This window comes from Rhinichthys klamathensis, unplaced genomic scaffold (genome assembly GCF_029890125.1).
Source record: "Rhinichthys klamathensis goyatoka isolate OS25496 unplaced genomic scaffold, OSU_Roscu_1.1 h1tg000866l_1, whole genome shotgun sequence".
In the NCBI taxonomy this organism is placed as follows: domain Eukaryota; kingdom Metazoa; phylum Chordata; class Actinopteri; order Cypriniformes; family Leuciscidae; genus Rhinichthys; species Rhinichthys klamathensis.
The window spans coordinates 57,880-85,238 of NW_026607233.1; the positions used below are offsets into that span (position 1 = coordinate 57,880).

General features: G+C 37.3%; 1 protein-coding gene across 1 annotated transcript in view; it reads left to right on the forward strand.

Annotated features, from left to right (window-relative positions):
* The first annotated feature begins 1,181 nt into the window (after positions 1-1,181).
* ext1a (exostosin glycosyltransferase 1a) overlaps positions 1,182-27,359 on the forward strand; it is a 119,143-nt gene continuing 92,965 nt past the window's right edge. The window contains exon 1 of the mRNA XM_056243905.1: positions 1,182-2,729. Within this exon, the coding sequence (XP_056099880.1) occupies positions 1,816-2,729 (914 nt within the window). The 5' untranslated portion in view covers positions 1,182-1,815. The remainder of the gene's footprint in view (positions 2,730-27,359) is intronic.

The following is a 27,359-nucleotide window of genomic DNA, read 5'->3' on the forward strand; positions in this document are numbered from 1 at the left end:
TATAATGTTTTCAATAAAAAACAGCTCTTTTCCTATCAAACTGTGGCACATATAAATGTTTTTGGCAATGTTTCATCACTCTAAACAATGCTGGGTTGTTTTAACCCAAATTTGGGTCAAATATGGACAAACCCAAATGTTAAAAATGTCATTTAAAATTTTAACCCAACTTCAACTTTCACTTTCAACTGTAATTTTTTAATTACATTTTTAACCCAACATTTGGGTTTGTCCATATTTGGCTCAAATTTGGGTTGAAACAACCATGTTTAGACTAGAGTGATGTTTTAATCAAGTTTCTAAAACGATTGTCTACTATAGAACGTTTTATGCTTTCAGTGGATTTTTATTTGTAAAGATAAATACATCATTGAAATTTCAGAATGATTTACTTTTGTTTTAGATAGATGTCACGAATTAATCAAAATTGAGCCTAAACATATTCTAACGTTTGACAAGCAAATAAAAAAGTGTCTAAATTGTATTCATTTTGAACAGTACATCTATTTTTATAATCTCAAATCTAACAAGCTTACTTTTGTGAAATGGTTTGAAAATATATTTTAGAAGTATAATAAATCAAAATACTGTGTAATTCACCCATGCAAAAAAAAAAAAAAAGATTATCTTTAGTGCACCCAAAAATGTATGTTGTCATAATTATTTTAATACATTTTTTAATGTTGTCATTAATAAACAGCTCTTTTCCTATCAAACTGTGCCAAATATAAATGTTTTGGGCAACATTTGTCAAGTTTCTAGTGTCAATTCTGTCTTCTACTATAAAACTTTTCATGCTTTCAGTGACTTTTCTGACCCCAGTGTGAGTTATGCCACTGAAAACATTCACAAAGGTTCAATTTCACATATTGGCACATTTGGAATTTCAGAATTCCTTTCTTTTCTTTTAGATAAATATCTAAAAAGATAGATATTTTCAGTTTGACAAGCAGAAAAAAAAAGCGTGTATTCATTTTGAACAGTACATGTATTTTTATCATCTTAGATCTATCAAACTTACTTTTAGAACATATCTTTGTTTAAAACACATGCCACTTTTTTGCGGTGGCTGCTTTAAGACACTTCGGCTGTGGTCATGAACGGGTTACAGGAGTGTCGGCTCGAGCGGATATGACGCGAGCCAATCACAGCGCGCGGTGCGTGATGGAGGCGCGTGACGTCAGCGGGAGTCTAGAGGGGATTGGAATGCTACAATGTAACAATCGCAACTGGACGCTTCGGATTAAAGCGCTGGAATGTTACATTGTATCGTCGGCATCGGAGGAAGCGCTTTGAATGAATGTAACGCGGAATAGAAAAACGCGTTTGTGATGTTTTCAAAACAACAACTGCTCGTTTCCAAAGGAGGATTTATTTCAGCCGTAAAATATGTGAGAACACACGGATTTGTGGGGATTTATCCGGCAGGGAAGTTTTTGACAGGATCTTTCTGACCCACACACATCACGTGAGACCCATCGCTGGGGAAGTTCTCGGATTCCCCGAGCCTGGATGTCAAGAACACGTCTCTGAAAGTACTTTCCGATGATTCTCGTTGACCCAGAGCAGGTCAGGTGTCATCAGACAGTAGTTTAGATGCTGTCTAATGCGAACCAGGCACTAGAAAGGAGAGAGGTAGATCCATAACAAGGGGTTCAGGTTAAATCGCCCACATGCGCTGGATTTGGGATCGGAATCATAAGGTGGAAGTCGAGAGCATCAAATCCCTGCAGGTCTGTGGAAGAAGATGCGGTCCAGCAAGAGTTAAAACCTTCAGATTCATCAGCAAACCGCTCCACCTGGACCTAAGGACACATGCAGGCCAAAAAACGCTATTTAATTCTGTCCTCTGCAGGTGTGTGTCTCATTCTCCTCTTTTACCTGCAGGGACCATCTTCCAGAAGGAGTCCAAATCAAGCGGATGATCCTCATCCACACTGGCCTTCCTTCTCAGATCCGCTCCGAGCTTTTATTCCCTGGGACCAGACCCAAACCGAAGACTACAATGTCCGAACTTCTCCGAGACACAGAAGAGATGACAGCTCTGGATCTTCCAAGTGCAGAATGGACTCGTGCTTCGACTTCTCCTTGTGCAAGAAGAACGGCTTCAAAGTCTACGTCTACCCTCAACAGAAAGGTGAGAAGATGTCGGAAAGCTACCAGAACATCTTGTCCTCCATCGAAGGGTCCAGGTTCTTCACTTCGGACCCGGGACAGGCTTGTCTCTTCGTTCTGAACCTCGACACCCTGGACCGAGACCAGCTTTCTCCTCAGTACGTTCACAACCTCAAAACCAAGATCCAGAACCTGAACCTGTGGAATAACGGGCGTAACCACCTGATCTTTAACCTGTATTCGGGCACATGGCCGGATTACACGGAGGATTTGGGGTTTGATATCGGACAAGCCATGTTGGCCAAAGCCAGCATCAGCACCGAGAACTTCAGACCCAGATTTGACATCTCAATCCCGTTATTCTCCAAAGATCATCCTCGGACTGGAGGAGAACGAGGGTATTTAAAGTACAACACCATCCCTCCATTTAGGAAATACATGCTGGTTTTTAAAGGCAAGCGCTATCTGACTGGGATTGGATCTGACACCAGGAATGCGCTTTACCACGTCCATAATGCTGAAGATGTGGTTCTCCTCACCACATGCAAACATGGCAAAGACTGGCAGAAACATAAAGACGCTCGCTGCGACAAGGACAATGCTGAATATGACAGGTAAGATTTCTACTGTCTAAAACGGTGACGCTTTATAACAACTCTAACTAATGCATCCTTATTATATTAAGCTATATAGTAGATCATGTACAGTGGCCCCAAAAAGCATTTGCTAATGCAAAATGAATGTGTTAATGTCATTGCAATAGATATCAAATATTAAAGCAAGTGTCTTTTATGTTAAATTAAAGATTTTTGCATTTTTAAAGCATTAATATTTTATTTGTAGTGATAAAACAATAGATGCACTGGTAACACTTTACAATAATCTCCCATTAGTTAACGTTAGTTAATGAAGTGACGCTTTATAACAACTCTAACTAATGCATCCTTATTATATTATACTATTAGATCATGTACAGTGGCCCCAAAAAGCATTTGCTAATGCAAAATGAATGCTTTAGGGTCATTGCAATAGATATCAAATATTAAAGCAAGTGTCTTTCATGCTAAATTAAAGATTTTTGCATTTTTTAAGCATTTATTTTAGATTTGTAGTGATAAAACAATAGATGCACTGGTAACACTTCACAATAAGCTTCCATTAGTTAACGTTAGTTAATGAAGTGACGCTTTATAACAACTCTAACTAATGCATCCTTATTATATTATACTATTAGATCATGTACAGTGGCCCCAAAAAGCATTTGCTAATGCAAAATGAATGTGTTAATGTCATTGCAGTAGATATCAAATATTAAAGCAAGTGTCATTTATGTTAAATTTGAAGTTTTTTGCATTTTCAAAGCTTTTTTTTTTTTTAGATTTGTAGTGATAAAACAATAGATGCACTAGTAAGACTCCCATTAGTTAACGTTAGTTAATCCTTATTATATTATGCTAATTATAACAGTAGATCATGTACAGTGACCCCAAAAAGCATTTGCACATGCAAAATATGTTAATGTCATTGCAATAGATTACAATATCAAAGCAAGTGTCATTTATGTTAAATTAAAGATTTTTGCATTTTTTTTTTAGATTTGTAGTGATAAAACAATAGATGCACTGGTAACAGTTTACAATAAGCTCCCTTTAGTTAATGCAGTAACTAACATTAACAATGAGCAATACATTAGTTACAGTATTCTTTGTTAATATTAGTTAATAAAATACAACAGTTCGGTGTCAGTTCAGGTTAACTCGTGTCTAATATTAACAGATACTAACTTTTAATTTTATAATGTATTAGTAAATGTTGAAATTAACAAATGCTTTCAAAGTGTTTTTCATTATTAGTAACTAATGTTAAAAGATGGAACCTTTTTGTAAAGTCTTACTGATATATATTGTTCAAAGTGAAGACATAAAGATTTTAAACATTTAAAAATGTGTTATAATCTTTGATTTAGATAGCAAAATATTAAGAGCTAACTTCACTTTTCGGATGTGTTTGCATTGACTTTAAAGCAACTGTTGTCGAAAAGTATATTTTAAGTAATAATCTGAACTAAATGTGTTATGTTAATGAGCATTTGTTATTATAAAGTGTTACCAAAAACATATTTGCACGTTGTTATATCTACAGTTTTGCATCATTCATGTTGAGCTTGTTTCAAATGATGATCAAAAACTATTTTTCTAATGCAGTGATTTTTTTTAAACCCTAAGCTGATGCTTATCATTATAACATATCATTTCAAATTGAAGTGCACATGAAATGGCTTTAATGCATTAAGATGTGCATCCCGTAGGAAGCAAAAGCTTTCAATGTGCATGAAATAATATAATAACCACACATGCTATCAGGATATACAGTGCAGATATATCCTTCAAAAGTTTGGTTTTATGATGTTTTTGAAAGAAGCCTCTTCTGCTCAAGATGGCTGGGTTTTTTGATAAAAATACAGTAAAATTATTAAATATTTTTACAATGTAAATCAGCTGTTTTCTATGTGAATATACGTGTAATTTATTCCTCTGATCAAAGATGAATTTTCAGCATCATTACTCCAGTCTTCTATGGAAGCTTGTTTCCGCCACAGAATAAAAAATAAAAAAACTTTTCATCTCACAATTTATAACTTTATAACACGCAATTGGGAGATATAAAGTCAGAATTGCATGATATAAGTCGCAATTCTGAGGAAAAAAGTCATTTATTCCTTATTGGACTTTATAACTTGCAATTGCGTGTTTATATCTCACATTTCTGAGAAAAGATGTCCGAATTGCGAGAATTAAACCCGGAATTGCATTTCATAAAGTCAGAATTGTGAATTTATATCGCAATTCTGAGAAATAAAGTCAGAAATGCGAGATTTAAACTCGCAGTTGTGAGATTAAAAAGTCACAATTATCTTTTAAAATGTTTTATTCTGTGGCGTAAACAAGCTTGCACAGTCTTCAGTGTCACACGCTCCTTCAGAAACCTTTCTAAAATGCTGATTTGCTGCTATTTTAAATGCTAAAAGTATTTCACTGATTCTGATCAAATGCATTCTTGGAAAAACAATCTTTCCTAGTTTTTAACAGTACTAGTAGTGTATTCTTGTTCAGAATTAGGATTGCAATAAACATTGTTATGCCATCTCTTCCTCAATTGTTATGATGGCAGGTGTTATACACTCTAAAAAATGCTGGGTTGTTTCAACCCAAATTTGGGTCAAATATGGACAAACCTAAATGTTGGGTTAAAAATGTTATTGAAAAAATGTACAGTTGAAAGTGAAAGTTGAAGTTGGGTTAAAATTTTAAATTACATTTTTAACCCAACATTTGGGTTTGTCCACATTTGACCCAAATTTGGGTTAAAACAACCCAGCATTGTTTAGAGTGTAAGAAGTCAAACTCTTTTGCGACCGCTTTGCCTTTAGCGTTGTTGATCACACCGTGATCTCCGTGTGTGTGTGTGTGTGCGTGTGTGTGTTGGTGCCCCGGTTCCCTGCTGTGTGTTTTGTCCCGGTGAGACGGGGACGGGCGGCTCTGAAGGATTAGTGGGAACAATGTTCACTGGTGCCAGTCGGGGATAGCAGCTCTCACTCTGTTTAAACAGCCGTTCCCAGACCCCACGAATGCCTGTGTCCCGAACGACCCCTCGTGACCTCTCGCGACCCCTCGCGACCTCACTGTCATCCCGCCCATCGACAGGCTGTTCTGGGTGACTTCAGGAGATGCTCACATGCCACTCACACAGTTAATAACCCTACAGAAACACAGCTGTTTCAGCTGTCAGGGTGGCCGCGGGTCCTTAAAAAGTCTTAAATAAAGGCCTTAAAAAGTATTAAAATGTCTTAAATTCAGATTCGATGGGTCTTAAATATTTCTGGTCACATTTACCGCTGAAATGTCTCCAGTCTGATGGACCCAATGTCCGTCAAATAACCGGCGAAGCATCGAATCACGAGAATGATTCTGATTTTATTACATAAACGGCGATTGATAATGATAATGTGTTTCTGTAAGCGCTGTTGAGACTCGCCCGTCTCTGTGAGAGACTTTATAGTGAGAAATCAAAACAAACGAGCATAAGCGCACACATCATAACTCACAGAGAAACATACTGAGGTAAAAATTCACAAATGTTGAGTTTTTTTTTATTTATAGTTGAGTAACATAAGATGACGGGAGCTATTTTGCTGAATATTCTCACGATTGCAAATGTAACATTGATTTTAGTTCAATAAACAAGTAGTTAATATTAAATTACTTCAATGACTAAACATTAAATATTACATATAATGTGTATTTGCATCACAGGTTTGGTCTTAGATTTCATTCAAAGTGGCGTTAAAAAGTCTTAAATTTAACTTGTTTATATCTGTAGACACCCTGAGATGTGCATTTATAATTATATACTATTGGCACACACTGTTCCAACAAAATAGTAGCGGATATGTAATATAATGCATATACAGTCTAACCAATATTTATTCAGACGCCTTCAACATTTCTCACATTATCACAGTTTATTCGCTATAGTTTAGAAAATGGTGATAAATATGGGCAGAACTCAGTTCTCAGATCAGTGGATATTTGACTGGTTTTGTCCGTCCTTCGGTTAGACTCTCACACATGAATTATGTTGAATATCTGTCAGCTGTTAAATTTAACTACACAATTAGATAATACCAGTTTAGCTCAACCAGTGACCAAGCAATGCTTCATGTTGTTCAGTGTGTGTGTAAAAAGAGCATTAGCAATTACAGAAAACACACTGAAGAAAACATGATCGGCTCAAAGTGGAGGAAGACTTTTTGGTCCCAAATTTGTATAAATTTTACACTGTATGAAGAATATTTGGGTGTAATATGTCACATTTTACTTTATTTTGCTCTCCTCACTTACATAAATGATCTATAGTGTCCTGCACACACTAGTAAAAATATATAATATCTGGTGCTGTCTGAATAATTTTTGGTTTGACTGTATAATTTTTTATGTCAAATGAACATTTATGTTTTGCAATATTTAATCAAAATTGTTTGATTTTTGGAATTGATGTGCCTAAACTTTTGTTAATCAACGAAGCTGCCATGATTATCGGCATCTCAAATTGGCTGATTAATCAATCTATGAATTTTTGAAAACCAAATATTTGTAACATTGTCAAATTTCTGTTTTGAAGTTCTTCTTTAAAGTTTCACCTTATTTTGGATAATCTTGAGCATGTCGAGGCTTCCGGTGTCATTCGCTTCCAGTTATTTTTAGCTGTTCAAAAACAGCTCGTTATGCTGATTGATATTGCAAAACTGGTATTTCTTACCATAATAACCATATTAAACTAATGTATTTTCGAAATTGAACTTGTTGCGCAAAGAGTCTGCACTTTGTTATTCTTCTAGCAGCTTATGAATCAGAAAATCGTTGCAAAATTATTTAGTAATTTTGAAAGAGAACATGACAGCGTTTATTGTGTTTCGTCTGACGCTCTGAGACTCATTTATGATGGAGGGAAAAAGAGTCAGATTGCAGCAACTTACATCTTTATTACTGATATTTTGCACCAATTTTGCGTGACAATTTTGACTCTTGAAGTCAAGGGAATGAAACTCTGTTTTATTCACAAATGTTTAATGCCATATTCAAATGTGGTGCATAAGTAAGTTTGGATGGAAACCGCTCATGTGGTTTAGTAGTAGTAGTAGTTGCCTTCACAGTCCGTACTGTATTACAGTAGCAGCTTGGCACATCCGTCAATATACAATCTGTGCAACAGGTTTGCTTTATTCAGCAGTTTGCAACGACTTCAAGTGGCGTCGAGTCCGTTCAGAATTACCCACATGCCATGTGTTTTGATTTTGGGTGCAAGAGCAGCAGTGGAAGCCTTTCTAGTTTCTCCATGTTTTTTTGTGGTAACCTGGAACTGTAATTCAGAGTTTTTTACGCATAGGGAACCATTTGCAAATGTTGATCATGTCAGCGATACTCAAGTTACTCCGATAGCTTTGCTTTCAGAATTTGAGCCATGTTTGAAATCCAGATGCACTAGTTTAAAACTATAGTCGTGTCCCAAATGACGCACTATACACACTATGTACTCAACCATGTTCAATGTAAAAAACAGTTGCTGACTTATATTTTTAAGGACAAGTCATTTCAACTTAAATTACATTAAACTGACTTAAAAAATAAGTTGAATCTTAACTTATAAAAAAAAGTTGTCATAACGTACACTCTAAACAATGCTGGGTTGTTTTAACCCAAATTTGGGTCAAATATGGACAAACCCAAATGTTGGGTTAAAAATGTAATTTCAAATTTTAACCCAACTTCAACTTTCACTATCAACTGTAAATTTTTTAATTGCATTTTTAACCCAACATTTGGGTTTGTCCATATTTGACCCAAATTTGGGTTGAAACAACCCAGCATTTTTTAGAGTGTATTGATCATATAATCTTTCACAGTGTAGTGAATTAATTTTATATGGTTATTTTGTCATTCAACATCACCACACTTTGGTGTTTTCAGTTAATTCATTGCATCATCGGTATTTAAAGTGTTCTTATTATTCCATTTGGAATTTTCAGTGTGAACACACTTCTCACCGGCCGGTTTCACAAAGCTATTCTAGACCGGTCTATAGTGTTAGACAAGTCTAAAATGTGCTCATAGACTAGTCTAATGCAAGTTAGACTGTTTCACAAAAATAAAGACTGACTTAATTTAAACCAAAAAATTAGACACCTTAGGCTAACTTAGGTCTAAGACTTTGTTACCTTGGCAACCAGCAGTAACAATCAGTTACCTTGGCAACCAGCAGCAACAATCAGTTACCTTGGCAACCAGCAGCAACAATCAGTTACACTACAAACAGCCGAAAGAAAACATAAGTGACTGTCCACCATATATATTCATCACCATTAAGTTTCTCTCCCGTTTTTGGATATTTCCTCTTAAATGTTTATTTTTTGGCATCTTGTACCATGTTTTTGTATCTTTTCTGTACGTCTTTAACGCTCCGCCCAACGCTCGGATTAACGCTGTTAACTGTCGTAGCAATCTTTGTCCAAATTACACATTTCTTCTTGTTGCTACATTCTCCGCTAAATTTCCCAAGTAAAATGTAACTGTTAAACTCCTCCAACACACACATATCTCCCGCTGGGGTAAACTGCACCGAGCGGTTGAATGCGCTTACTCCATCCGCCATGTTTTTTGTTTTGAAAAGTGTCTTATTTTACCCAGAATGCATTGCAGTGTAGTCCTACTTAAGATAGTCAGAGTCTTCAGTGCTTTGTGCAACGGTCTGATTTAGACGTCTATCTGAAGTCTGACTATCTACTATATCTAAGCCGTAGTCGAAGTCTGTCTTTGTGAAAGCGGCCCCAGAACAGTGCATAAGTACATGAATTGGGACGCACCTTATAATAAATTGTGGTATTAAGAAGCTAATATTCATATGAACCAAATTCACTTTGATCACTTTGAGTTGAAATGTAGTGCTTCTTTTGACATCCCGAGGCGCACTGTCTCAAACATTTAAAACGAAATTTCATGGACCATTTCTCTTGAAGTGCCGTATGACAAGTTTGAAAAATGCATGGCGTATTTCCATTGGAGGCGGATGTTCATTGCGTTCTCATTTCCCGCTGTAGCCATAGGCCTTCTCTCTGCGAGGACGGATGCTGGAGTTGTTCAACATGACCGTTCTTGTGAATGTGAAATGCTGACGGCTGTGGCGCTGAATAATTGATCAGATGTGTTTTATTCATGTTATGTTTTTTTTTGTTTTTTTTTCTCCACTTGAAAATTTCTGAATCTTCATGAATTATTTATGAGCGCACAAAGTCATCTGCATCATTTCAGTCCGGCATTCAGATTTGCTCATGAAGGATTATGGAACAAAATGATTAGCTTGAAACTGACCAAACTCAACTGCATGGAAATAACTGATTTTGAAGGTATTTTCATGCAATTATGGTGGATGTGAGTCTTTAAAGTCCCTCTATTGTGATTTTTTTGAATATTAACTACTTTCATGTAATATTAACGAGTTTCACCTATGTGTATAGGTGAAACTCAAAAAATTAGAATATCGTGCAAAAACGTTCATTTACTTCAGTAATTCAACTTAAAAGGTGAAACTAATATATTATATAGACTCATTACATGCAAAGTGAGATATTTCAAGCCTTCATTTGTTAAAATTTTGATGATTATGGCTTACAGCATATGAAAACCCCAAATTCAAAATTAGAATATTTGTGAAACGGTTTTATAGCCATAATCATCAAAATTATAACAAATAAAGGCTTGAAATATCTCACTTTGCATGTAATGAGTCTATATAATATATTAGTTTCACATTTTAAGTCGCATTACTGAAATAAATAATTTTTCGAATTTCACCTGTAATATAGCTGTCTGTTAATGTAAAAGATCAAAGTGCATGACAAATACTTTTTGTCTTCTAAAAGAAAGGATCGATTCTGAAGTGTATGTATCTGTTTTATAATACACTTAGCTATAAACTCTATATGCTGTGCATCAGTTGCAGGGTTTGTATTGAAACTATGTGTGACTGCATTGTCCCTTTTAAACAAATAAATAAAACAATAAAAAAACTAGGTAAAAATATTACAAATTTGCATATTGCTAGCCTAAGATCTTCATTGGCTCCCTGTGAACAAGTTCTACTTAGCCCCGCCCTCAATCAATAGTTGTAGCAGAGACTGGAAGAGTTTGTTCGTGTTGTCGACATGTTGAAAAGACGCTGGTTTTCTGTGCATTTTCATGCACTTTATAAGGAATTAGACTCGCTGGAATATACATTAAAACCGACGTCATTGTTCGTATCAGTGTGTATCAAGCGACGAGGAAGAGCAGAGATTCAGATATGGTAATGTGCTTTTCATTTTTGACACGTGCTGTAAGTGGTCGACCAATCACGACAAACTGGGCCGTCTGACCAATCAGAGCAGAGCAGCTCTCAGAGAGGCGGAGTTTAGAGAGACTGAATCTCCAAACGAACCGTTTCAGACTCTTCGAGAAATGAGGAGATGTGCAATGTATATTTTGAGAAAATGTAAGTGTTTTTGACCTTGGATGCATGTAAACCTGTTGTAGGAAAATCCAAAATCTCATTAGGAATCTTTAAGATGTTAGATTGCTTGCAACTCTTAAGATTATGATTAAACCTTGCAGAATCACGTGAATGTTTTTACTCAAAAATCTGAATCAATGCATTTAAAATGCACTTTCTTAAAGTTATGAGATCAATAGCGCTGCTCTACAGAAACCGGGATATATGACTAGAAAGAGTTGACTAAGTGTTTCCACAGATGTAAAGAGCAAAGCACACCAAATAAATACTTGATGAAGTGTCTGTGTTGTGTCTGTTCGTTGTCTCGCTCAGGCTGTCTGTCAGTGGAGACCGTTCGCTGTAATCTGATTGGCAAGTGCTCTTTGCAAAGGAACTTGGACACTGGTTGATGACAATGCCGGTTAGGTTACATAACCTTGGATTTACTCTGCCCTGTTAACACAGCTAATCATCTTAAACGAATCCCAATCCTTTATTAGGGTGCTTCTTAATTGGGGCCCTGAGGAACTGGCTTAAATGATGTCATTGACTAAAGAAAATCACAGCGAGCCAGATAGCTGATGTTTTGATTAAAGTGGTCCTGACATGAGAAATCACATTTCTCTGGATCTTTTGGTCTTATAAGAGGTCTTTGTTGAACATCCTGCAAATTTCTTACAACGCCCTCCTCAATATAAACAAAGCTTTTATTTAATAAAGCTACAAAAACAGCTTTTTTTGATATTGCGGGATCTGTGATGTCACACGGGCAAACACATTTGCATATGCCCGCCTCCAGAGCAAGACATCGACCAATGGTGATCCATCATCACATCATAGGCCCCGCCCACTGGCGTTCAGTCACTGGCCAGCCTTAAAGGAGCCACGCCTTAAAAATGGATAATTTCTGACAGAGGCTCAGAATGAAGATTGAAAATAATCATTTTTCCACATATATATTTGTTGTGTGTGTGTGTGTGTGTGTGTGCAAAAAAACATATTATGACCCCTTAAAAAATCTGTCTGCTGGTGCGATTATTTTTTTTTTTGTGCTTTTTTGTTATTTAAAAAGCTATTTTGTGTGAATTTGTTTTTGTTAAATCAGCATAGGTAAGATATTTGTTATTTGTCCATATCCAGACCAAACGCCTAATGAACATGGCTGGAATATGAAAGCTTATCAAATGCAAAAACCAAATCAGACAGTGATTTGTAATGGTTGGCCGTGTCCAGCATTTAGCTCTTGCAAATCAAGCGAGTGCGTACAGAATCCCACCGGACAGTGCCGTCTGTGGTTAAATAAGCCGGAAGTAATCCTCTCCACATTTTCCACGGCCTATTATGTGGAAAATCCCGCCTTTATCCGTCACTAATAACAAGGAAGTCGTGATTGTCTCGAATCAGCGGCTGAAACACCAGGCGTGGAGATTCGACTCGTTTGCCTGAGCTTCCGTTTGATTATCTGTGTTTACACTTTGTGTAAATGACAGTTGTGAGCTTTGTTATTATTATTTTTTATTTAAGTTTTTTGCTCACAATCTTTATCATGTGATGCTTCTGTCGTGATCAATTGATTCACATATTAATGCAAAACAGTTCATGCAAAAAATAAAGTACAGTGAAAATGCGTATTAAGTTCAAATGAAATATTTTATTAAATTTATTCAATCTAATTAAAAATATATTTAATACAATTTGTATCAATTCCTAAATACATATTTTATTAAATTTGAGTGTTTGATTGATTGAGTGTTTGATTGATTGAGTGAGTGTTTGTTAAATTGAGTGTTTGATTGATTGATTGATTGAGCGTTTGATTGATTGATTGAGTGTTTGATTGATTGATTGAGTGTTTAATTGATTGTTTGATTAAGTGATTGATTGATTGTGTTTGATTGATTGATTGATTGAGTGTTTGATTGATTGATTGATTGATTGATTGAGTGTTTGATTGACTGATTGATTGTGTTTGATTGATTGATTGATTGATTGAGTTGATTGAGTTGTTTGATTGATTGAGTGTTTGATTGACTGATTGATTGTGTTTGATTGATTGATTGATTGATTGATTGATTGAGTTGTTTGATTGATTGAGTGTTTGATTGATTGATTGATTGATTGTGTTTGATTGATTGATTGATTGTGTTTGATTGATTGATTGATTGATTGAGTTGATTGATTGATTGAGTGTTTGATTGATTGAGTGATTGAGTGTTTGATTGATTGATTGTGTTTGATTGATTGATTGATTGAGTGTTTGATTGATTGATTGATTGATTGAGTTGATTGATTGATTGAGTGTTTGATTGATTGAGTGATTGAGTGATTGATTGATTGATTGATTGATTGATTGATTGATTGATTGATTGATTGATTGATTGAGTGTTTGATTGATTGAGTGATTGATTGAGTGTTTGATTGATTGATTGGGTTTTTGATTGAGTGTTTGATTGATTGTGTTTTTGATTGAGTGATTGATTGATTGTGTTTGATTGAGTGTTTGATTGATTGTGTTTGATTGATTGATTGATTGAGTGTTTGATTGATTGATTGATTGATTGAGTGTTTGATTGATTGATTGATTGTGTTTGTTTGATTGATTGATTGATTGAGTGTTTGATTGATTGATTGAGTGTTTGATTGATTGATTGATTGAGTGTTTGATTGATTGATTGATTAATTGTGTTTGATTGATTGATTGATTGATTGAGTGTTTGATTGATTGAGTGTTTGATTGATTGTGTTTGATTGATTGTGTTTGTTTGATTGATTGATTGATTGATTGATTGAGTGTTTGATTGATTGAGTGTTTGATTGATTGAGTGTTTGATTGATTGAGTGTTTGATTGATTGATTGTGTTTGTTTGATTGATTGATTGATTGAGTGTTTGATTGATTGATTGATTGATTAATTGTGTTTGCTTGATTGCTTGATTGCTTGATTGATTGATTGATTGATTGATTGATTGATTGATTGATTGATTTGACAAGAAATGCCACATGGAGATTTCCAGGAAAAAAATAATGAAATCATTGCAATATTGAGCGCCAGATGTGCACCTCAATTTTTCTACTAGCACTATTTTCCTGCGATTTTAATTTAATTAAAAATTTTATGATTCATAGCATTGATGCAGTGGAGTTTATGACCTTTAAATGTGTCTATATATATATAAACATTACATTTTGTCTGATATTTCTGACATATCATTTGACTTTTATGTAATTTGTTTGAATATATCATTTTTGATTTCACTCGGGCTCTTCTGTGTGTCTTCTCCCAGGAGATCTTTGCCTATTCCACAGCTTTGCCCGTATTATTTTGTCAGCTCTAAAGCAAGCACTAATTTGAAGGCTCTTGTCTCCCTTCTGTAATGCAGATTTGACGGCTTTCTCCCGCGCGAGCAGCTGTAATTATGCACTCGCGCTCTGCAGAAGCTTTAATAAGATACACACTTCAGCGGACAGTGGACTATTCACAAATCAATGGCTTCTCCACTCCTCTGCTCAATTACGGCCGGTTTCTCACCAGCTTTTGAGACCCTAATATACTGGGATATGAAAACATTTTGGAGAGAGCATTCAGTTTGTGATAATAATGACAAAACATTCCCCATTATTAATCAAAGCCCTGTTGATAAGAACGTTGCCAAGCATCTTTAAGGGCTCATATCTGCGTGTCACGACTATAAACTTCTCTAATTAGGCTTGATAAGTCGAGAGCATTGTTTGGCTCATTGTAGTTTCCCAGCCTCTCGTCTTTTAGTTTTTGCTGGCAGTCATGGCTGAAGTTGATCTGAATTTCTGTATGAAGCATAAGTGGATGTTCTTGTGTTTGGAAAATTGGCAGTTTCTCATTCTCTGAGACAATTCGCCTTTTTCTGAACTTATTCTTGTCTCTTGCATATCAGCTTAAAGAGGCATTCGTTTTAAATAAAAACGTACACAATGTTCGAAAAGTGGAAATAAGGCATCTAACGGGTATTTAATAGTGGGAATGAAGTATTTAAAGTCCCCCTAAGCTTTTAATGTTGTTTATATGTCTATGTGGTGTTTTTAATATGCTGAAACGCCTCCATTGTAGGCTTAAGTTTCTTCCGGGAACGAACACGTCACAATATTCCTCATTATAATAATTAATGCGCAGAATAAAGGGGCGGGGCCTGGTTGAGTTAGTTAGTAGTGTGTTAAACTGGCGGTTATGGAAAGGGGCGGGACATTTCCCAAACACACTCAAAGCGCTCGACCAATCACAACACACTGATCCAGCCGACCAATCAGAGCACAGTGTGCTTTTCAGAAGGAGGGGCTTCATAGAGACAGGAAGTAAACAGAGCGTTACTGACAGACTGGGAAGAGAGGAGCCGCAACAATGGAGAATATGAGGGAAATAGTTGTTTTTTGAACATTTAACTATTCTGTTAAACCCCAGACACAAAATCAAGACTTTTTAAAAGAGCATAAAGGCCCACTGAAGTGCCTTGGATCCGCACAGCTTTGTTTGATGCGTTGACATAATTTCCACTGAAACAGGAAGCGAAGGCGGGACATATTGAATGGCTCCTCCCCCTTTTCAAATAGCCAATAGCGTTTAGTTTACCTCACAGACTGACAGCACCATGGAAGCAAATCCGAGCGTTGGATTCAATAGTAGAGATGTGAATATATTCCAGCCATTTAATTCTTAAACAACGTACAGTTTGAAAACGGAATAAAACTCGAGCGTTTGAGCAACTGAACACACATCTCCAACCCATATTACTCCGTGTCAACGGTCGCTTTGGTCAGGTGGTGTTTATAGCATAGGGGGCGGAGCTTCTGATTCTAGAGAGCATTTGATTGGACAGAAGATGTGATGAGAAGCTGAAGTCCGCGGTAATGTCATAAACTTCCCTGATCCTTTTTAGCGGAAGTGAGAGACTAAGTTTTGAATGCTTATATCTCCTAAATGTGAATGTTGTCGTTGTTTTGGAACAAACCAGCTTATTCATGACCCAAAGGCTAACATATTAATACTAAAAGCTAAAAAAAAAAAATTGATTTCAGGGAGCCTCTAAGGAAAGACGTGCTGCTAGTTTTCCAAACAATTGCCTGGCAGATTAAGTCCAAAAAATGTACAAAAAAATCTCCCAAAAATATAAATTGTAAATGTAAACTCCAAGTTTTTCTTGGATGAATGTGTTGGGCTCCGGTCTCTGTTAACCGTGCTGGCATTACACGGTAACATGACCGCAGTGTTCACAGGCGGATGTGTCCCGGGTCGAGTCGAGGGTTCAGCTAATGTGTCAGTCGGATGTAGTGATAGTTTAGCCTGTCTCACACCATGTATATGAGGAAACCAGATGGGGGAAAGCCATTCAGATGTGTGGGAAAACACGCCGGGACACTGGATCTCCTTCTCAGAACGGACATGAACTGCCCAAGTGATCTTCTGACGGGCATTTTGATTTGAATCCTGAAAAAAAAAAAAAAAACATTATTTGGGATGTTGTACAATGTTTTTGCATTTCCTTTGAGATTTTTATATTTGCTGAGGAAAATGTCAGTGGTGCTTTTCAATACTAAACTCACCACTACTATGCAGTACTAAAGTATTCTGAGTAGCTTTATATGATGAACTGATTGAATTTAGGCTTTTATACACATAAAATGTATGTTTAATGTATGTTTAGTTGTTGTATAGACACTGTTATGCAAGAAAAATGTCAGACTTGTCTGAATAGGACTGTGATTAATCGCATCCAAAATAAAAGTTTGTGTTTAATATGTGTGTGTACTTATTTTGTATGTATAAATACACACATATGCATGTATATATTTAAGATTTTGTTTAATTTTTATATAAAATATTTATATTTATATATAATATAAATATATATACAGTGTATACATGCAAATATTTCTTAAATATATACATGCATATGTGTGTATATACAAAATAATTATACACAGTACACACACATATTATGTAAACAAACTTTTATTTTAGATGCAATTAATCGTGATTAATCGTTTCACAGGCCTAATTATAGCTTTATATGATGAACTGATTGACTTTAGGATTTTATCCACATAAAAACATTGATCAGCGAACATAAACTGAAGGTCAACCGTATACTCTAAAAAGTGCTGGGTTACTTTTTCAACCCAACCGCTGGGTTGAGACTGTTGGGTCATTTTATTGGGTTATTTTCTCAATGTTGGGTAGTTTTTTGTTGCCAAAATAACCCAAATTGGGTTGTTTTAACCCAGCAATTTTTTAGAGTATACTTGATCCGTGAGAGCAAACCTCAGTGGTTCTTGCTCCAAACGTTTTGTTCAAAACTCCTCCAAGTATGAGCAATAGTTATTCTTGCCTTCACAAACAACAATAATGATTCTCTCTCGCTTGTAATCCGCTGGTTTTAAAATCAGACGTGTTTTTTTGGGAACGTTCTTCATTCCCCATCCACAGAGTTATGTGTTAAATAACAGACAAACTCTATAAATGGCTGGTTTTATCAGTGTTCGTTCGTATAAAGTAAATGTTTTCTGTTTGTTCAGACAGCATTCGGCCAGTATGCAGAATGATAATGACTCGAATGACGTATAGAGTCAGTCAAACCCAAAGTCATCTGATGTCGATGCAGAATGAATGTTTATTGTGTTGTGTATGAGGCTTACAGATGTTTTTTTGCCCTTTGCTCTGATAATAAACTTGAAACTTCAATCAGTTTCAAACCACCAGACAGATCTGAAGAAAACCTGAGTAAGTTAAAGTTAAAATATGACTTTTGCTGTTGAAATTGACTGCAAAAAAGACTTTGTTTCTCAAATTTTGCAATCCGTATGTATCATGAATATGAAACTTTCAGTTTAAGTTTGATTCATTTATGTGAGTTAGTTCAAACTGTCCATTGCAGTGAATCGATTTGAAACACTTGATTCAGTGAATCATTGATTATTAATCTTTTTTTTAGCCAAACTTGTATTGCTCGGTTATATTAATTAACCCAACAATAGGCTTAATTCTTAGTTCTCTTTAAACATGGCAACATATAATGAATCACAAACGACAGTAATCAATTCAATTCATGTTTATTTGTATAGCGCTTTTCACAATGCACATCATTTCAAAGCAGCTTTACAGAAAGTCCACATTACAGTGATCTGTTATCAGAGGAGACTGTCTAAGTTATATTTAATCTAATGTGATTTATTTGCATGTCAGTTTCTTGTCTTGTTCTGTGTTGGAGTGAACGTGTTGGCTTGCAGCTCAGCCAGAGACGTGGATTAAACCTCTCTATAAATACACGTCAGGCTGTCCTCACATCATACGACTAGCATGTGTTTCTCCTGTCTCTCGTTTGGCAGCGCGTCTTTATTAGAAGCGTGACGTGAGCTCTCGGTTTTACGGTGAGCATTTGATCCCTTCTGGCCGCGGCTGATAGTCTCTCCCTGACTGGTTCAGTTCAGGGATTGCATGCCAGATTTACACTGATATGGTTTGTACTATAGCGTAAGACACTAAATAGGGAGCATAAATGAGCATCTCTACATTCATGTTGGGTTGCTGCAGGGTTGTTATTGTTAAAGTGCCCCTGTATGCTATTTTAAAGGTTCTTAGTTTTGTTTTGGAGTCTCCTGTAAAACAGGTTTACATGCATCAAAGGTCAAAAACACTTTCATTTTCTCATACACTGTAAAAAATGCTGGGTTGTTTCAACCTATGTTTGGGTCAAATATGGACAAACCCAACTGTTGGGTTTAAAATTTTATAATAAAAATGTAGACCAAAGGTTGGGTTTGTCCATATTTGACCCAAAAAAGGGTTGAAACAACCCCGCATTTTGTACATTGCACATCACCTAATTTCTCAAAGAGCAAACGGTTCGGTAAAAGATTCAGTCTCTCTAAGCCCCTCCTCTCCGAGAGCCTGCTCTGCTCTGATTGGTCAGATTCAGTCTCTCTAAGCCCCTCCTCTCCGAGAGCCTGCTCTGCTCTGATTGGCCAGATTCAGTCTCTCTAAGCCCCTCCTCTCCGAGAGCCTGCTCTGCTCTGATTGGCCAGATTCAGTCTCTCTAAGCCCCTCCTCTCCGAGAGCCTGCTCTGCTCTGATTGGTCAGATTCAGTCTCTCTAAGCCCCTCCTCTCCGAGAGCCTGCTCTGCTCTGATTGGTCAGATTCAGTCTCTCTAAGCCCCTCCTCTCCGAGAGCCTGCTCTGCTCTGATTGGTCAGATTCAGTCTCTCTATGCCCCTCCTCTCCGAGAGCCTGCTCTGCTCTGATTGGTCAGATTCAGTCTCTCTAAGCCCCTCCTCTCCGAGAGCCTGCTCTGCTCTGATTGGTCAGATTCAGTCTCTCTATGCCCCTCCTCTCCGAGAGCCTGCTCTGCTCTGATTGGTCAGATTCAGTCTCTCTATGCCCCTCCTCTCCGAGAGCCTGCTCTGCTCTGATTGGTCAGATTCAGTCTCTCTAAGCCCCTCCTCTCCGAGAGCCTGCTCTGCTCTGATTGGTCAGATTCAGTCTCTCTATGCCCCTCCTCTCCGAGAGCCTGCTCTGCTCTGATTGGTCAGATTCAGTCTCTCTAAGCCCCTCCTCTCCGAGAGCCTGCTCTGCTCTGATTGGTCAGATTCAGTCTCTCTATGCCCCTCCTCTCCGAGAGCCTGCTCTGCTCTGATTGGTCAGATTCAGTCTCTCTATGCCCCTCCTCTCCGAGAGTCTGCTCTGCTCTGCTTGGTCAGATTCAGTCTCTCTATGCCCCTCCTCTCCGAGAGCTTGCTCTGCTCTGATTGGTCAGATTCAGTCTCTCTAAGCCCCTCCTCTCCGAGAGCCTGCTCTGCTCTGATTGGTCAGATTCAGTCTCTCTAAGCCCCTCCTCTCCGAGAGCCTGCTCTGCTCTGATTGGTCAGATTCAGTCTCTCTATGCCCCTCCTCTCCGAGAGCCTGCTCTGCTCTGATTGGTCAGATTCAGTCTCTCTAAGCCCCTCCTCTCCGAGAGCCTGCTCTGCTCTGATTGGTCAGATTCAGTCTCTCTATGCCCCTCCTCTCCGAGAGCTTGCTCTGCTCTGATTGGTCAGATTCAGTCTCTCTAAGCCCCTCCTCTCCGAGAGCCTGCTCTGCTCTGATTGGTCAGATTCAGTCTCTCTATGCCCCTCCTCTCCGAGAGCTTGCTCTGCTCTGATTGGTCAGATTCAGTCTCTCTAAGCGCCTCCTCTCCGAGAGCCTGCTCTGCTCTGATTGGTCAGATTCAGTCTCTCTATGCCCCTCCTCTCCGAGAGCCTGCTCTGCTCTGATAGGCCAGATGGCCTAGTCTGTTGTGATTGGTCTATACATTGTTTGAGGGCAGGGCATAATAGTTGCTGTTTGCAGGCAGCCAATGAAAACCATTATGCAAATTTGTTACATTGCAATATAGGATTGTAACGGGAAGTGAGACTGGAATTACTGACGACTCGGTTCAGAATCAATTCTTTCTTTTAGGAGACGATAACTTTATTTGTCGTGCACTTTGATCTTTAAAACTTGAAGAAGCATAATGGGGCATTTTAACTAAATCTTAATCTATTAAAAACATTATGTTAATTTAAATAAAGCTGAGATCAAATAAAATATAAGTATTAGTTAAAAATCTTAAACTAAACTAAATGTTTAAATATTACCTTGGCAATAAACTGAAATTCCTATGAAGGAAAAACAAAACAAAAAAATGACAAAAGCACATAACGAAATGACAAAACATGCAATTAAACAAAAATTAACATGAAAACTAAACTAAAAATATATAAATAAAAGCTCATTCAAAATATAAATAAAACTAAAATAACATTGGTAATTTTTCCGGTACAAATATCTAAACATGCTTAAATCAAGATACATTTACATTATTAGATTAAACTGGAAATAAATGAAAGTAAACCTGAAAAAAAATGAACAAAAATGACAATTGACTGAAAATGAAACAAAAATGTACATGAAAACTAAAATTATAAAAATAAAACCCAATTCAAAATATAGCTGCGAGCAGCGATTACGGGCCCAAGCCGGTGGCACCGCAACCCCGGTGCCTTTAGTTACCTAAAGGCACCGGGGTGGCGGTACCACCGGCTTTGGCCCTTCATCGCTGCTCGCAGCTATATTTATTTATATATATATATATATATATATAAAGCCGGTGGCACCGCCACCCTGGTGCCTTTAGGGTTATTGTGCACGACGTGCAAAAACGTAACCCTGCTTTGACTGTCGAAAAGAAGTGTGCTGTAGAGCTTGTATCAGTGTGGGCTCTGCAAAAGTGTGCATTGAGGGCACATGTCAACCACAAAGTATGCGAGAGCAACCTTCTGAAAGGTCAGGTCTACATCCAGGTCTACATCTGCCGTGTGTTTACATCATAGTAGTGAAGTTTGAAGCAATCAGGTGATTTCAAAGCTTTTTGAAAGTGACAGACTTCCTGCTGCCAGTTGGTGGCGCTATAACCGGGGTGGCGGTGCCGCCGGCTTTGGCCCTTTCACGCTGCTCGCAGCTATATTTATATATACACACACACACACACATATATATATATATATATATTGTTTTTTTAAGAGACAAGACAGAATATTACTTGCCTGATCTGATTAGAAAAATAGTGTTTGTGTGTGTGTGTGTGTGTGTGTGGCGTAATTGAACAATGTAGACATAAAGACATACTCCGTCCTTTTGTTCATACAGGACATTATTCAAACTGCAAAGTGTTTACTTATATTTGTGTACACTCGCAATAAAACACAACATTGTGCTTTTGTCAAACTATAAACTCTTGTCAAACTGTAAACTACAACTGTCACCCAACCAAAATCTCTTACACACACACACACACACACACAGTTTAAAAGCAAAAAATATCAAACAATCCTATTTAAAAACAGTCTGTGGGAGCCATCTTTTGGACATTCATCATATCGCATTGGTTTTCATTTCTTGTCATCAAACAGAGCCCTAATCTGTTTATTTTTTCAGTTACACATTCTACATTGATTAAAAAAGAAAAATCAAAGGTGTTTTTATTTTATACAGAAATAAATAATCTATCATTCAGATGAGAATAAAGTTAGTGTTAGTTCAAATTTTAAGTAAAACAAATATATGATCTGAAATATAGCACATTCATGTAAAATTCATTTAGGTTTGATTACCAAACATACAATCTTAATGTAATTTAAAGCAAACAATACATTTAAAATATATGGGTTGTATGACTATTTTTTAATATAAAAAGATATATATCCAAAAAGACAAGGTCTAAAGTTTAACAAGGGTTAAACTCTTATCACTGTAACAAACACAATCACACACACACAATCACACACACACACACAAGTCAAATCACTTACATTTTAGATGCAATATTGACTTTTTTTCTGTTTCAGCAGCGAAAATAGTTAAACAAAGATCACAGCAGAACCATCGCGCATCTCACAGCAACACGTTCTCATTACTGAATGATTCAGCATTTTGAACGAATCGGTTGACTCAAAGATTCAATGACCAATCAATCCATAAACATCTATCTCATAAGTGTTTACTTATATTTGTGAACAATCGCAATAAAACACAACATTGTGCTTTTGTCAAACTGTAAACTACAACTGTCACCCAACCAAAATCTCTTTTTTATTTTATACAGAAATAAATAATCTATCATTCAGATGAGAATAAAGTTAGTGTTAGGTCAAATTTTAAGGAAAACTCTGAAATATAGCACATTCATTTAAAATTCATTCAGGTTCAATTACCAAACATACAAATCTTAATGTAATTTAAAGCAAACAATACATTTAAAATATATGGGTTGTATGACTATTTTTTTTTATATAAAAAGATATATATCCAAAAAGTAACACACACACACACACACACACACACACACACACACACACACACACGTCAAATCACTTACATTTTATATGCAATATTGACTTTTTTCTGTTTCAGCAGTGAAACTAGTTAAACAAAGATCACAGCAGAACCATCGAGCATCTCACAGCAACGTGTTTTCTCATTACTGAATGATTCAGCATTTTGAACGAATCGGTTGACTCAAAGATTCAATGACCAATCCATAATCTGTCTCATTCATGAATGACTCAGCCGTTCGAACGAATCGTTCGAACAAATGAATCAATGACTCGCTCATTAAGACGGTCGCCTGGCGACACCTAATGACGGCTTAGTGATATGTTTAAAAGTATCATTCTTTCAAACGATTGTTAATTAACTCATATTTGAAACATAAGCTATATATATATATATATATACACACATATATACACACAAAAATAAAATAAAAACACATTTGAAGCGTGTTTGCTTACTAAATTGTGAGCAGAACGAAAGTTGCAGCAAATATCAGCAACAGGAGTCAAATTTCATTAATCACGAGAGTGAAGAGCTGACTGAAAAGATGATGACGGAATAGGCTATTTTATGTAAAAGCGCCTATTTAAGCGAATCTATCATTGTACTCTTTTGTTGTTGTGTTTTCCGTGAAAAATAATAGACTATTGAACTCACAATTCAAGCAATTGGGCCCCGATATTGCACTAATTTTAAAGTGACACTAAAAAGTATGCGGCTGCAGTGGCATTCATTACGGTGCGCGTCCATGGCGACGAGCGAGCAAAACAGAGCGAACGTTTTTTCATTTCTACTTCCATAGAAATTCATTCGAGCGCACTGTGAGCGCCACCACTATAAATGTCCTTACTTTACTTTCACTTTTAACTTAGCGATATAAAAGCCCCCGGTGTTACACGTCAAATAACCGGTGAGAAAAAATTCTCGGAGTCACATAGCAGCTACCTATATTTAAATACAACAGGCCTACCTGATTTTGAACACAAGAGGGCAGTATAGCCCTATGTATTATTTGATATATTTATTTTTTAACTGAATAGTGCATCCTGGCTGTTTTTAAACTTGTACATTATTCTTAAATTGAAAACAAGAATAAAATGGGTTTAGTTCTGATATTTGTATAATTTTATCTAGAAATAAATGGTGTATAATTAAATTTTTAGAAGATATGAGGCTTTTAGTGTTTATTTTTTTTTACATGACTTTAATCCCTCGCCATAGCAAAACAATTAGAGATATTCAATAGATATTCACAATTATGCTTCTTTAATGTATTTTCATCATGTTGAAAAAGTTTGGTGGGAATAAAATAAACCACTTAAGAGGAGTGGGTAAAAATGTAGAGCCTGGTTTTGCAAAACATCCACATTAAGACCAAAATAGCCCACTTCCTGTTGGGCTGGCTTAAAGTTGTTTGGCCCGATGAGATCTATATGTGTACAGAGTTTCATAATATTACATGCAAGTGTGTTTGATTTATGGACCAAATTTTCTGACCAAGTTAATTTAATTAATAAACTAATTATATAAAACTATTTTCAATGCACTACAATTCAACTGGTTATATGCCTTTACTTATTAATACAACTTATTTAAAAAATACAAGGCGTAAGACATTTTTTTTTCTTTTTTAATGCAGGCCAAACCACACAGCAGTCAAATGGTTAATCTAGCCCCCCTCCCCCTCCCCACACTCACAGACACACACACACACACATAGACGTAGGCTCAGAGAGAGAGAGACATAAAATGACAATTTTCAAACCAAAATATCTGACTTCCTGTTGGTTGGAGCTATTGAGTGTAAATTAGAAAGTTGTCTGGCTGGAGGAGAACAATACACATACCGATTTTTATTACTGTAGATAAAATCAATCCCCCCACTTTTGACAAAAGGTGGCGCTACTGAGCCCCTCACCACGCCCGTTTCTGAAACTCTGCACATGTCTACTGTCTAATAAATGTGATGTGTCTGTCGGGTTTCATGCAATTTCAAGTATGTTAAGAGTCTCAAAAGCATCAACAAAGAATAATAAAGTTTGATGCGTTGCCACGGCAACAGTATCTAAGATATCAATAATCCTTTCTCAGGTCTACATCTGCCGTGTGTCTACATTATACACATAAAGTTTGAAGCAAATTGGGTAAAAATAAGAGGGTGATTTCAAAGCCTTTAGGAAGTGACACACTTCCTGCTGCCAGTTGGTGGCGCTATAACTTTGACTCACAATAGTCACATCCATGTGATCGGACTCTTACAGCGAACACACTGCTGAAGTTTCATCAAGATCAGTTAATGTATGCAGAAGTTATAACACACTTCCTGTTTCCTTTATTCGCCATAAATTCGTTTCCTCGCCACGGCCAAACCGTTCGAGATATCAAAAATCCCCTGGCAACTTTTCATCCTCAATGTCTTGACTTCATGCTGACCGAGTTTCGTGGCGATTGGTTGAATTCTCTAGGAGGAGTATATCGAATTCCAGGGGCATACGCTTCCAAACAAACCATAATAGCCGACTTCCTGTTGGGCTGGGGTAAAAAGTAAAAGTACAAAGGATATATGAATCGATGAGATCTATATGTGTACCGAGTTTCATATTATTACATTCAAGCGTGTTTGATTTATGGACCAAGTTTTCGGACCCCGTTCCAGGGGGCGCTGTCGAGCCCCCCTGCCACGCCCGGGTACCAGCTTCAGCCCGGCCCTGATGGCCGCGGGTTCTGACCCGTGTGCAAAGTTTCAAGAGTTTTTGAGCATGTTAAGGGCCCCAAAAGTGCGCTGAGAGTCTCAAAAGTATCCAAAAAGAATATTAAAGTTTGATGCGTTGTCACGGCAACAGCATCTAAGATATCAACAATCCTTTCACAGGTCTACATCTGGCGTGTGTCTACATTATACACATCAAGTTTGAAGCAAATCGGGTAAAGCCTGTTTGATTTATGGACCAAGTTTTCGGACCCCGTTCCAGGGGGCGCTGTCGAGCCCCCCTGCCACGCCCGGGTACCAGCTTCAGCCCGGCCCTGATGGCCGCGGTTTCTGACCCGTGTGCAAAGTTTCAAGAGTTTTTGAGCATGTTAAGGGCCCCAAAAGTGCGCTAAGAATCTCAAAAGTATCCAAAAAGAATATTAAAGTTTGATGCGTTGTCACGGCAACAGCATCTAAGATATCAACAATCCTTTCACAGGTCTACATCTGGCTTGTGTCTACATTATACACATCAAGTTTGAAGCAAATAGGGTAAAGCGTGTTGGATATATGGACCAAATTGTCTGACCCGTTCAAGGGGGCGCTGTCGAGCCCCCCTGCCACGCCCGGGTACCAGCTTCAGCCTGGCCCTGATGGCCGCGGGTTTTGTCCCGTGTGCAAAGTTTCAAGAGTTTTCGAGCACGTTAAGAACCCCAAAAGTGCCCGAAAGCATAAAAAAGCATGAAAAAGCTTAAAAAAAGGAATATTAATGTTTGATGCATTGCCATGGCAACAGTATCTAAGATATCAATAATCCTTTCACAGGTCTACATCTGGCGTGTGTCTACATTATGCACATGAAGTTTGAAGCAAATCGGGTAAAAATAAGAGGGTGATTTAAAAGCATTTTGAAAGTGACACACTTCCTGCTGCCAGTTGGTGGCGCTATAACTTTGACTCACAATAGTCACATCCATGTGATCGGGCTCTTACAACGAACACACTGCTGAAGTTTCATCAAGATTAGTTAATGTATGCAGTAGTTATAACACACTTCCTGTTTCACGTTTCTCGCCATAATTTCGTTTACTCGCCACGGCCAAACCGTTCGAGATATCAAAAATCCCCTGGCAATTTTTCATCCTCAGTGTCTTGACTTCATGCTGACCGAGTTTCGTGCCGTGTGTTTGAATTCTCTAGGAGGAGTATTTCACATTCCATTGCATGTGTTTTCCAAACAACCCTTAATAGCCGACTTCCTGTTGGGCTGGGGTAAAAAGTAAGAGCATGAAGTATATATGAACCGATGAGATCTATATGTGTACTGAGTTTCATATTATTACATGCAAGCGTGTTTGATTTATGGACCAAGTGTTCAAACCACGTTCCAGGGGGCGCTGTCGAGCCCCCCTGCCACGCCCGGGTACCAGCTTCAGCCCGGCCCTGATGGCCGCGGGTTCTGAGATGTGTGCAAAGTTTCAAGAGTTTTCGAGCACGTTAAGGCCCCCAAAAGTGCCCAAAAGGTAGTAAAATAATAATAATAATAATAATAAATATAGCTGCGAGCAGCGATTACGGGCCCAAGCCGGTGGCACCGCA